Raw genomic sequence first — 12,959 nt, 5'->3', positions numbered from 1 at the left:
TCATCTACGTAAGATAATGCTTCATCATCATAGATTTGTAGTAACTCTGTTACCCTAGCTGAGAATAGTCCTGGGCTATTCTTGAACCCCTGTGGGAGTCGACAGAATTTTTTCTGCGACCCAAATGCGGAGAAAGCGGTCAAGTATCTGCTTTCTGGTGCAATGTTTTGACAAAAGAAACCATTAGAAATGTCTAATGTTGTTTTATATTTTTTCCTAACTATGTTATTCATTAGGGCTGCACTATGCGAGTTTTGTACTGCTAAAGTTTTGCAACATGTATTAAGATGTCTGTAGTCCAAGACTAGACGATATGAATTGTCTGGCTTGGAGACAGGAAACAAAGGATTGTTCATTTGAGAGGTGCATGTTTCAATCACCCCCTGGTATTCAAGTTGATCTAAGATCTCCCTGACCTGTTTTTTAGCTTCTTGCTTTATGGGATACTGCCGTTGGGCAGTTGGTTCACTTTTTAGTTGGATTTTGTGAGGTGGTGAATCCTCATCCCATCCTACATGATTTTTATACAATGCAGGTGCCTGGGCTACTGCCCATTTCCTTGCATATGTATATTTTTTATGAATCGGTATGTGATTCGAGAAGGCAGGCATAATTACTTCTTCGCCACGAGGGCACTCCCTGACAAACTCCGGGGGCCAATCTTTTTCAGCTAACAGAATATCATAGCCTTTTGAGAGCTTATCCCAAAACAGACCCTTAATTTTCCTAGTCTTATCACCCTCCATACGCAATGTTATTTCGTATATTTTATGGGGCTCGCTAAGTCTGGCGTCGGCAGTTTCAACCTGAATGTATTCATTCGTGTCCACTGTCTCCAGATGACTCATCAAGTTCTTGCGCGCTATACTGATTTCTGCTGCACTGTCCAACATTGTCAATGCCCACTCCCCGTTTTTCAACTGTGTCCTCAGTATTCTCGGCATGGTTGATTACTCTAATACTGGCTACCTTCTTTTTCTGAAATTGAGATTTCTTATTTTGAGCAGGTTCCTTGTCTTTGGACTTGGTGTGCTCTCCTGGGTCTGACCGTCCTCTTCTTTCCGAATTCTGTGGAGAAGATCGAGAGGGACGTGTATCAATACTTTGATATCTGTCAGTTTTTTTTATATTATCCCTATTTCTAAGGTTATATCTTTTCTCAGAGGGCTCCCGTTGGGGAGACTGGCGTTCTCGAGTCGGAGTTCTCTCCCTCCGCCGAGGAGACCTTCCTCTGGACTGGAAAACTTTTTCCTTGGGAGTGGATTGTTTATTTCCATCCCAGCTCTTTTTAGGAGTATTTAAATTATTTTTAATAAATAATTTTTCAGGATTTTCGAGCAGTTGGGGTTTTACTGGTTTTCCACCCAAGCTGTCTCTACCTAATTCTTCATAGCATTTCTCTATGATTTTTGCTAGCTCAACAGGATCTTTTATATCTGTTTCCCTCAACTTCTGGCGAATCGCCACAGATGCTGCTTCTCCCTTTACGTTGGCTAATAATATAGCCGTGACCTGCTTGAAGTCTTTCAGTAATTTCATACCTAGATTTAAAGCGGGCTCTGGACCGAATTCATTTTGAATCTGTTTTAGCACGTCTGGTATTACCGCCATAGACGGAACACCGTGTGTTTTTGTGTAAATGGAAGCAAAGACTGTACCCCAAGTGTCGCAGTCCTCTATGTGTGGTGCGATTCCCATAGGAAGGCAGATGGTCAAGATTCTGTGTTTCTCAATAGGGGTAGTATCAGGAAATACTGCCTCTATTTGAGTGATTTTCTGGGCTAACCAGAAAGGAATTTGTTCCCGTTTTACGGGTGTTTTACCAAGACATGACTGTATGTTCTGTGGTGTAATTTTATTTGTGTTCCCCTGATGAGGGGTCAGCTGTGGTGTATTAACAGCTGGCTGGACTGTTGCAGTCCGTATTACATATTGGACTAATTGCCTATGTATTTTTATTAATGTGTTTAGCTGTACTAACAGCTCTTCTCTAGACATTCTTGCAATGTCAGGATGTGGTGTGTAGCTGGCTAGAACCGGCCACGTGGCTCCTGGTCTACCTAGTGGACCGAGCCTAGTTATGTGATCATTATGTTTTAGGGCGCCATTAAACCAGAGCAGGTGCTCTTGAAATTTAAGTGGGATTTCAATCTCCTCGAAAGGAGCGTACTCTCCCGGAGGTTCCTCTATTTTGTAATAGTGAAACTCTTGTGTTATAGCGTTTACCGCTGGAAAGTTTATCCATGAATAGAATACCTCTGTCTGCCGATACTCGTGAGCCTCTATCACGAAAATTACTGTACCACCCTGAGGTGTCAGTCCGTTTTCTATAAGTTTTAAAGTTATAGATCTTCTTAACTGGACCGGGATGATAATAGCATCCGGGTCTGCTTGTTCGGGACCTTGCTGAGTCGCATCTGCTGCGGCCCCAGAGGTTCCGTTTTCTGGCATTGTAAAAATGCGAGGTTTGCAGAGTAGGTCTCCAAGGAGACAAAGATTAGATGCACAATATTTTGGAACACTGTATCCTTCAACGTTGAATAAACCAGAGCTTTACATAGGAATCTCTTCCTACTAAGGTCGGGCGGATTTTAACCTTTCACCCACTCCAGACGTCTATTGGAGTATTTACGGGAGAAAGGGGTGTGAAATATGCACGACTGAGTTACTCTACAAGTCTTGCGTTAGTTTATCGCCTTACCAAACGTTAGGGCGCCATGTAGTGTAGTTCCTAGTTTCCCACTAGGCCCTGCGCATTGGAATAACATAAACAGTAGTATCGACTTGGAACTGCGGATATTCCAGGCCTCCACTGACTATGCTAAACTTAATTGGGTTGTGTTACCAACTAGCTCAGAGGTCACTGGAAACTTTCTTCTCTGCATAGGAAGTGATCAGCTTCCTTGGCACAGACAAGAAGGGATTCAGTTTTCCAACAACCGTGCAACATGACAACTTTGCTCCTCAGATCAAGAGTCGATCTCTAGGGTCGTGTGAAACAATAGACATAGATTTCACTCAGTCAGTCTAGTGCAGTTTACTTTCACAATATGTAGAGAATAGAGAGACGGGCGTTTATCAATAAAGAGTTAACATTTATTGAACAGTCTTTCTTCTCATACAAGAGAAATGTATTGCCACAATTGCAATAACTGTTATTATAAAAAGTACGTACAGTAAGATAAGTATTGCGAAATAGAACTGTAAAAGCATTGATATGGTTTCTTAGCCATACAATGGTTTAAAAGTAATAAAACATTTATACAGTCATATATACATTAGGCTAACATACTCAACTGGTGCTTCTAACTAAGCCTACCCCAGTGTGCCTGACCTAAGCCTAACACGTGAGAAGGGGAGTAAGTAAGTAGCTTAAGTTAAGTTGGTTTTGCCAAGGTTTGTTTCAAGAATTCTCGTCTAAGGGTTTAGTCAACACCATACCTCTGAATAGAATGATGGAGGAGTGGTATCTCCTTCAGGGGTCTCTCTCGATATCCCAGTCACCTGCTAGGGTAAACTGGAAGCGCCGGGACTGGATTTCTCTGCACGAGAAAGGCAGCGGCTTCTCTCAGCGCGTCGAGGAAGGAGGGGTGACAGCGTCCGCGGGCAGCTGGGCTGGATGTCTTCGCAGAGGACGGCTGCACGGCTCCTCAAGCGTACTGAACCACAGTTCGCGCTGTAGCGGCGATAATGGTAATCAGTAGCTTCACCACCACAGGATAGCAGGCTGCAGCGACAGAGTGCTAGTTGTTACCAACACGGGGTCATGCAGGCAGCTGGCATCAGCAACAGGTTCGCTCATTGCTTAGGGCAACGTTGGTAATATTTATACCTGACAGGTGCCGGGTTTGACGCAAGTTTGCTGGACATAAGACGTCAATTAAAGATGTCACTAGGAAGTGACAGTTATCAGTTGCTCATTAGAGTTCCATTACTAATCAAAACATAGCAAGCGGGGATTTCCAGGTTTGCTAAGTTTTTATCTTGTTGAAGAACTCGGAGTGTTATCTAGGAATATCAGATAGTGACTGCTGCTCTGTCATTGCACTAATTGGTCGCAAAGGAAGTAGCAGAGAGTCATGCTGGAATGTGGCTCTGTTCGTGTGAGGCCAGAGATGACTTTACAGAAAATCGCACTTGAACGGTTATGCCAATATAGGGAATAAATGGATTTATAGCCGAATAGGGGCATAAGGTCACAGTATCGATCAGGAACCTAGATAAACACATAACAGGGAGAGGGATCTGCCTCTGACCCAATCGCGGTCCGTAAGCCACCACTGCAGTTGACTCGCAGTGCCCTCCGAGATCAAGACGTGGTCGGACAAGTTGCCCTGATGCTAGGCCCACTGAAACTTCAGGTCCCACTGCAGAGCCCGCATCCGCCACCGGGCGTGATGCACCAGAAGGATGCAGGAAGCCATCAGCCCCAGCAGCCGCAGCGTCAACCTGACCGAAACCCGGGATAGCGGCTGAAAGATGGGAATCAAAGCCTGTATATCCCGGACCCGCCGTTCTGGAGGATAAACCCGAAACTGCGCCGAGTCCAGAACCGCTCCGATGAAAAGGAGCTTTTGAGAAGGACACAGGTGTGATTTCGGCACATTGATGGAGAACCCCAGCTCGTGCAAGAGGTCTGCCGTCATCTGAAGGTGGTGGACGACTGTCTGGGGCGAACTGCCTTCAACAACCAGTCGTCTAGGTAGGGGAAGACTGAAACCCCTAACCTGCGCAGATGGGCTGCGACCACCGCCATCACCTTTGTGAACACCCGTGGGGCACTGGTAAGGCCGAAGGGGAGCACGATAAACTGAAAGTGCTCCTGGCCTACCGTGAACCGCAGGTAACGCCGGTGGGCCGGCAGGACGGGGATGTGAAAATACGCATCCTGCAAGTCCAATGCTACCATCCAGTCTTGTGGGTCTAGAGCAGCCAAGACCTGAGCCAATGTCAACATCTTGAACTTCTCCTTCCGGAGGAAGCCGTTGACGTTCCGTAGATCCAAGATAGGACGTAGGCCCCCTTTGTCCTTCTTGGGCACCAGAAAGTAGTGGGAATAGCAACCACGCCCTACTTCGGGCCCAGGAACGCGCTCGATGGCCCCCTTGGCCAAGAGGGCCGTAACTTCCTCCTGCAAAAGTGTCAAGTGGTCCCCCGACACACGGTGGTTCTGCGGTGGCATGGCTGGAGGATTGGTCTCGAAGGGGAGGGAGTAGCCCCTTCGGACGAGTTGCAGCACCCACCTGTCTGATGTTATTGCGCGCCAGCGGGCGTGGTGATGGCGAACCCTGCCACCCACTGGCGTCGCATGGGCCTGAAAGCACGGACTAGGAGGATTTGGAGGCTGATGCTGCGGGGGGAGGTGTGGCCTGACCTCGCCGTTGACCCCGACCGTCTCCACGGCGGTTTCCACGGCCGCCACCGCGTTGATAAGATTGTTGCGGCGCGTGGCTGGCAGCACGTGTGGGGACGCCCCTTCCTTGGCCACGAAAGGAGCGAAACGAATCCGTTTGCTGGCGCTGGGTCGAGAGACCCAAGGACTTGGCCGTGACCCTGGAGTCCTTGAAGCGCTCCAGCGCGTGGTCCGCTTTGTCACCAAACAGGCGACAGCCATCAAACGGCATGTCCATCAAGGCATTCTGGACATCTGCCGAAAAGTTGGCGGATCTCAGCCAGGCCTGGCGACGAATCGCCACCGTCGTGGACATCGCTCTGCCCAGCGAGTCGGTCGTATCAAGACCACACCGTATGGAATATTTTGCTGCGTCTCGGCCCTCAGCCACAGCCTTGCCGAGCTTCGCCCGCTCCTCCATGGGGCATTCTGGCAGCAGTTCCGCGACCGTATCCCACACAGAGTGGGTGTAGCGGCCCAAGAGGCAAGCGGTGTTGCAAGACCGCAGTCCCAAACTCAGGGACGAGAAGACCTTCTTGCCATACTGGTCATACCTCTTAGATTCCCGGTCGGGCGGGGCCGACGGGAATGCGGTCTGGGAAGTGGAGGCCTGGATCACCAGACTCTCAGGGGTGGGATGGGTGGACAGGAATTTGGGGTCGTCCGGAGACGGACGGTGGCGTCTGGCCACGTTCCTATCAACAGGCGAACCTGAAGAGGGCCTAGACCACATGCCTAAAAGAACGTCCGACAAGGCTTCGTTAAACGGCAGCAGTGGCTCATGTGGGCATGACTGCGGTTTGAAGACCTCAGTGAGGATGTTAGGCCTCACGGCCGCGACGGGGAGCTCAAGGTGTAAGGCCTTGGCAGCCCTCATCAACACCACTGAATAAGCAGCCCCCTCCTCCGATGCCACGGTAGGAGGCGAGACAAAGCCAGGGTTAGGAGAGTCGTCCAGACGACTGGCATCACCCAAATCACCTGACCAGTCCACATCGTACTGACACTCACGTGACAGAGGGTCCTCAGACCCCTCCCAACCCTCTCCGTACTCTACATCATCTCCATATTCGGAGTCAACAATGTAGACCGGCTCCTCGGGGTTCACAGGCCCCATCGGCGTCGAGCGACGCCGGTCCGACTCCGCGTCCGGATTCGGGGAGGGAATGGGGACGACGCCGCCCGGAGCCGACACAAGAGAACCGTCGCCGCGCGGGGACGGCGTCGGGGGTAACCCCGATGGAATCGGCGCCGGAGAGGCCGGTAGACCAGCCGGCGTCGACCCCGAAGGCCCCTGCGGTGCCGGGGTCGGAGCCGTCGGCGGCAACGGGGCCGGAGCACCGGATGGCGTCGAGTCCGGGACACCCGAACCGCTAGGGCCCCCGGACGGTAGCACTGGGCCCGAAGGCGCCGTAGGCCCCGTCGGAGAAGTGAGCGCCCTCATGGCCATGAGGAACGCCTCAATCTCCTCAGGCGTCGCACCTTGCCCAGGGACCGGAGGGTATGGAGCAGGCCGCGCCGGCGACTCTCGCAGAGCCGCGGGGTGGGGTCACCTGAACCCCCGGCCGCGTCGCGCGAGCGTCGGGGGGAGTCGGGGGTATGATGACGACGCCCGGACTTCTTGTGTTTCTTACCTGAGGAGCCCAACGAATGGTGTCGACTTCCGGAGCGCTCGGCACGGCTCCGCGACCGCTCCCTCGAACGCTCCCTGGACCTCCGGCCGGACCGGGACCGCTCCCGACGCAGGGCCGACACCCGGAGCTCGAGTAGCTTGCGGGACCGCTCCCGTCTAGCCTTATTAGTCAGAGCCCGGCAATCGACGCAGGCGTCCACGTCGTGGTCGGGGCCCAGGCACCGGAGGCAGAGTCGGTGATGGTCCGTGACCGACATCGTGCGGTCACAACCGTTACAATTCTTGAAACCGGGCATCCTACCAGGCACCAAAAAGATATAGAAAGTTAACAAAACTTGGTCAAAAGACCGGAGTACCGCTCTTCGGATCTGCGCTTACTGGCGCGGAAAAAAGAAGAACTGACGCCAGCGTGCGGAGGTGGCGTCTATATACTCCAGCGACGTCATCACGGCGCACGACGCCGACGACGGACGCGGAGCCGCAGGGGACGCCTGCAGACGACGCCTACCGACGCGCAGGGGTACTGCTACGCAAAAGTTTCCGGATCCAGACTGACGCCTGGGGATATTCTAAGGTAAGGAATCTAATACTAACGTGTTTCTTTCAGATTTGTAAACTACATGTACGCTATGCCACCGGACCCTAGGGTTGTCGGCTACAAGGCTGTGTAATTTTTTAACATATCTGCTATTGACTTAAGATCCCACCGCTGCCGGCCTCCGGGTTGTAGGCCACGAGCTGTGTATGATTGCAAAAGTGAGCAATAAAGGTTTTTGAAAATTAAAAAAAAATAAAAAAGAAATGTTGCTTGGCACACACTGCATGTTCTAGAAGTTGATAACTAGTAAACAAAGATGTATCAACTATAAACTGGGATAAGCTGCAATAAAAGTAATATCCAAAGCAGCTAGTGGGCTTGTGAGTGACTGAATACATTGACGGACTGAACGAACACACTGATTAGCATAGAGTATGTATTCAAACCACAGTGCATCAAGGCTCGTTCAAATCTCTACAGCAACGAAGTGAAACTTCCCGAAAGTGTTTAAGATGTCTATCGAACAGCACATCATAAGGCCCGAAAGTCAATAAGTGGCCTGAATACTAGACAGATGAAATGGCGGTCAAGTGAACCAACCACAGATGTTACTTCTTAATTTCAAAGTGGTGCAATCTTTATCAGTTAAACAATACATTTCTAACGCCAAACTCAACACTCTAGTTTCCAGTATTACTGTTCCTTTAAATAGGTAAGCGTATTCTGCCACAATGCAATTATTTGATATGCTTATAGAGGTCAAGTACAATTCCCACTTGGTTGCAAAGAATTCTCATCGTTACTTCCTTCCTTAAATTATATCAAACATAGGAGTTGGTGTGTTTTTCTTAAAAACACAGATATTTTATTTGTTAAACACAAATACAAGGGATTTTAATGGTGTTTTATGTGACATTTAGCTGCAGTTTAAAAGAGTAAAAACACACAAAAGCAACCAGATCTTGGAAAAGCCAGTAACTGTATTAGTCATGAAATACCTGCAACTGTTTTTCCTTTATGGCAAGTTCTTCCTTCCGCTTCTTTATACCGTCCAAATGTTCCTTCTGCTTTTCTTCATAATGCTTTTTATGGCGTTTACAGTTATCAACTTCCCGGTCTACTTTATCCAGTTCATCCTATGTGGTAAAAGGAATAAATATCAGCTTGTGATTTTAAAACAATCATAAACATAAAAGAAAATACTGACTCACAAACAAATCACAAAGGGATGACAGTAAGTGTTCTTAAATATGGACTCTTGCAATGGAGGCTCTGCCTTGTTTGTCAACTAACGCACAAGTTACTACTTGTGTAAAGATATATCTGTAAGAGACATTAGTTGGTGATAGATTACTTACGATAGAATATCCCCAGCCGTCAGACTGGTTCCGGAAAGTTTTGCTAGCAGTACCCCTGCGCGTCAGTAGGTGGCATCGTGCGACTCCGCATCCGTCGCTGCAGTCGTATGCGCCGAGATGGCATCACGGAGACTACTTAGGCGCCACCCATGCGCGCTGACATCAGTTCTGTACTCAACTTTCCATGCCAGTAACGCAGAGCAATGCAAGATACTGACCACTGGTGCATTGAAACTAGGGCCCTGAAAGGGATGACCTTAACCCTTGAAATCAGTTCGCAGAACGGGGGGATGGGTGGGGCGGTAAGGAATCTATCACTAACTAATGTCTCTTACAGATATATTGTTACACAAGTAGTAACTTGTGCATCTGAAAGAGACATGTTAGCGATAGATTCCTTACCTTAGAATAGATACCCCAGCAATACCAACCCCGGTGGGGGGGCCTGCGAATAAGATTACACCATAAAGTCACGGAGAACAGAACGGCCAAAGAAGCCGTCTCTCCGGACTTGACTGTCAAGGCAGTAATGCTTGGTAAACATGTGCCGCAAAGCCCACGTAGCTGCCTGACAAATGTCCTGCAAGGTAATGCCGCGTCCCAAGGCAGTAGTTGCTGCAGTTGCCCTGGTGGAATGGGCACGCAGCCCACAGGAGGCTTCTTCTTAGCCAACGAGTAACAGGCCTTAATGCAGAGGACGACCCACCGAGAGATGGTCTGTTTGTGCACGGCCCAACCTTTTTTGGCGCCCATATAGCCAACAAAGAGCTGATCATCCACCCAGAACTTTTGTGTGCTGCTCAGGTAGAAGGAGAGTACGTGTTTTGGGCCCAAACGGTGGAGCCTCTCTTCCTCTTTTGAAGGATGCTAAGGCGGAAAGAAGGCGGGCAAAGTGATGGTCTGTCCGATGTGGAAGAGCGTGACAACCTTTGGCAAGAAAGGACGGGTCCTTAAAACCACCTTATCCGGATGAACAGAAAGGAAAGAAGGTTTGGAAGAAAGGGCCTGGAGCTCACTCACTCTTCTGGCTGAGGTGATAGCTACCAGGGAAGCGATCTTGAGCTTAAGAAGACGCAAAGGACAGTTATGAAGGGGCTCGAAGGTAGTGCACATCAGATATGTCAAGACAAGGTTTAAATCCCATTGAGGCATGATGAATCGGCACGGGAGGAAACGTGTGCGTAATGCCTTTCAGAAAACGGTTAACAACCAGGGACTTAAAAAGAGAGGGCTGATCTGGAAGCAGTAGAAAGGCGGAAATGGCCAAAAGATAACCTTTGATAGTGCCGAGCAAGTGTCGCCTTGGAAATTCGAACGTGCAGAACTGATGACATTGCACGTTCTCGCCGGTGGTGAATAGATCTAACCAAGGCTCTCCCCACTGCAGAAAGATACCTTGCGCCACGTCCAAGTTCAGACTCCATTCGTGATCCAACAAGCACCGGCGGCTGAGCTAGTCTGCCCTGGTGTTCAGAGAACCTGCCAGGTGTTGAACCAGCAAGGAAATGCCTTAATGTTCCAGGCATGTCCAGAGGACCCCACCATGCCCTGTTTGTTGCAGTACCACATGGCGATAGTGTTGCCCGTGAACACCTGCACCACACTTCCCCGGACAGAGGGAAGGAATGCCTTCAGTGCAAATCGGATCGCCCAAAGCTCCAAAAGGTTGATATGGAGTCGGGACTCCGCCGGAGACCAGAGGCCTCTGGTATCAGCCTCTCCCAAGTGGCCACCCCAACCCAGGAGAGACACATCCGTCACCACTGTGTGCTCTGATTGGGGTAGAGAGAGGGATCTGCCATTGACCCAATCGCGATTCGTGAGCCACCACTGCAATTGTCGTGCAATGCCCTCCGAGATCTGGACGTGATCGGACAGGTTGCCCTGATGCTGTGCCCCCTGGAACTTCAAGTCCCACTGCAGAGCCCGCCTATGCCAACTGGCATGTTATACTAGCAGGATTTCGGAGGCCATCAGGTCTAGGAGCTGAAGGGTCATCCTGACCGGAACTCGGGATAGAGGCTGAAAGATCGCAATCATAGCCTGAATATCCCGGACTTGCTGTTCAGGAGGATAAACCTGAAACTGCGTCGAATCCAGAACTGCTCCGATGAAGGGGAGGTTCTGAGAAGGACTCCAGCAAATGCAGGAGGTCGGCTGTACTCTGGAGGTGGGTGACAACTGCCTGGGGCGAGCCCGCCTTCAACAACCAGTCGTCGAGGTAGGGGAAGACTGACACCCCTGACCTGCGCAGATGAGCTGCGACCACCGCCATCACTTTCGTGAACACCCGAGGGGCGCTGGTAAGGTCGAAGGGGAGCACGGCAAATTGAAAATGTTTCTGGCCTACCGTGAACCCAAGGTAACGCCGGTGGGACGGCAGGAAGGTGATATGAAAATAGGTGTCCTGCAAGTCCAACGCTACCATCCAGTCTCCAGGGTTGAGGGCAGTCAAGACTTGAACCAGAGTCTACATCGTGAACTTCTCCTTCCGGAGGAAGTGTATGATGTTCCTGAGGTCCAAGATGGGGTGCAAGCCCCCCATGTCCTTCTTGGGGACCAGAAAGTAGTGGGAAAAACAACCACGCCCTACTTCTGGCCCAGGAACGCGCTTGATGGCCCCCTTGACCAAGAGGGCCATGACTTCCTGCTGGAGAAGGGCTAAGTGATCCCCCAACATGCGGTGCAACTGAGGTAGAATGGCTGGAGGGGGTAGACTCGAAGGGAGAGAGTAACCTCTCCTGACGAGTTGCATCACCCACCTGTTGGAAGTGACAGAGCGCCAATGGAGAAGGTGATGACGAATCTTGCCACCCACTGGCGCCCCTCACGCCAGCCCCCGGAGCCGTCACGGCGGCCTCGACGCCCACAGTCATGCGGAGTTTGATTTTGCGCAGGCTTTTGACTAAACTAGCAGGCAGTGGCGCCCCTTCCCTGGACACGAAAGGAGTGAAAAGTAGATGTGGCGGGGCGCGTGGCGGAAAGGCCCAAGGACTTGGCGGTAGCTCGAGAGTCCTTAAAACACTCCAGCGCACTGTTGGCCTTATCACCAAACAGGCAAGTGCCATTGAAGAGCATGTCCATGGGCGAGCTCTGGATATCCAGGGAGAACCCGGTAGACCTCAACCAGGCATGGCGACGAAGTGCCACGGTCGTGGAAATCGCCCTACTGAGAGAGTCCGTGGTATCTAAACCACAACGAATGGTGAATTTAGCCGCGTCCTTACCATCGGCCGCAGCCTGGGACAGCACAGCCTGGACCTCTTCAGGACACTGAGGCAACACCTCAGCAACGGTATTCCACACAACGTGAAAATAGTGGCCCAATAGACATGCAGTGTTCACCAAGCGCAGCCCTAAGCAGGCCAAAGAGAACAAACGCTTGCTGAACTGCTGAACTGCTCCAGCTTCTTAGAGTCCTTATCCGGCGGAGCCGTGGGAAAGGCACTCTGGGACATCAAAGCTTGAATAGCCAGGCTCTCAGACGTAGGATGAGTGGTCAGAAAGGCAGGATCACCAGGCACCGGACGATGACGCCTGGCAATGTTCTTATCCACAGGCGCCCCTGTGGCCGGCCGCGACCAAGTGCCCAACAAGACATCAGTGAGGGCACCATTAAATGGCAGCAGTGGCTCCGATGAAGTGGACGTCAACTGGAGCACTTCAGTGAGGAGATTAGTTTTCAGGGCCACCGTAGGGAGATCAAGGTCAAGGACCTCAGCTGCCCGATGGAGTACCACCGTATACGAGGCACCTTCCGCCACAGTGGACGTGGAAGAGGCAAACCCCGGGTCAGAGGAGCGGCCGGCCTCTTCCAAGTCATCCGCTCAATCCTGCGCGGAGTCACACTGACGAGCAAGAAGGTCCTCGGACCCCTCCCAGTGATCCTCAGCCATGTGCGACGCAGACTGCGGCGGTGGGGAAGGGGGAACACACGGCCTTGGGAACTGTGCTGTGAAGGCCCCAGCTGTGGCCGAACCGGCGCCTTGTCCTAATTCGGATCCCAGGCGGGGACAAAACCGTCCGGGAACCTGGGCA

General features: G+C 51.1%; 1 protein-coding gene across 2 annotated transcripts in view; it reads right to left on the bottom strand.

The window, feature by feature from the left end:
- SMC6 (structural maintenance of chromosomes 6) overlaps window positions 1-12,959 on the bottom strand; it is a 602,788-nt gene that overhangs the window by 188,981 nt on the left and 400,848 nt on the right. For both annotated transcript variants that reach the window (XM_086926302.1, XM_086926303.1), the window contains exon 21: window positions 8,562-8,699. In XM_086926302.1, the coding sequence (XP_086782428.1) occupies window positions 8,562-8,699 (138 nt within the window). The remainder of the gene's footprint in view (window positions 1-8,561; window positions 8,700-12,959) is intronic.

This window comes from Lissotriton vulgaris, chromosome 6, assembly GCF_964263255.1.
Source record: "Lissotriton vulgaris chromosome 6, aLisVul1.2, whole genome shotgun sequence".
Taxonomy (NCBI): domain Eukaryota; kingdom Metazoa; phylum Chordata; class Amphibia; order Caudata; family Salamandridae; genus Lissotriton; species Lissotriton vulgaris.
The sequence above is the reverse complement of the archived record's forward strand: the minus strand, read 5'-3'. Positions and strand labels throughout refer to the sequence as shown.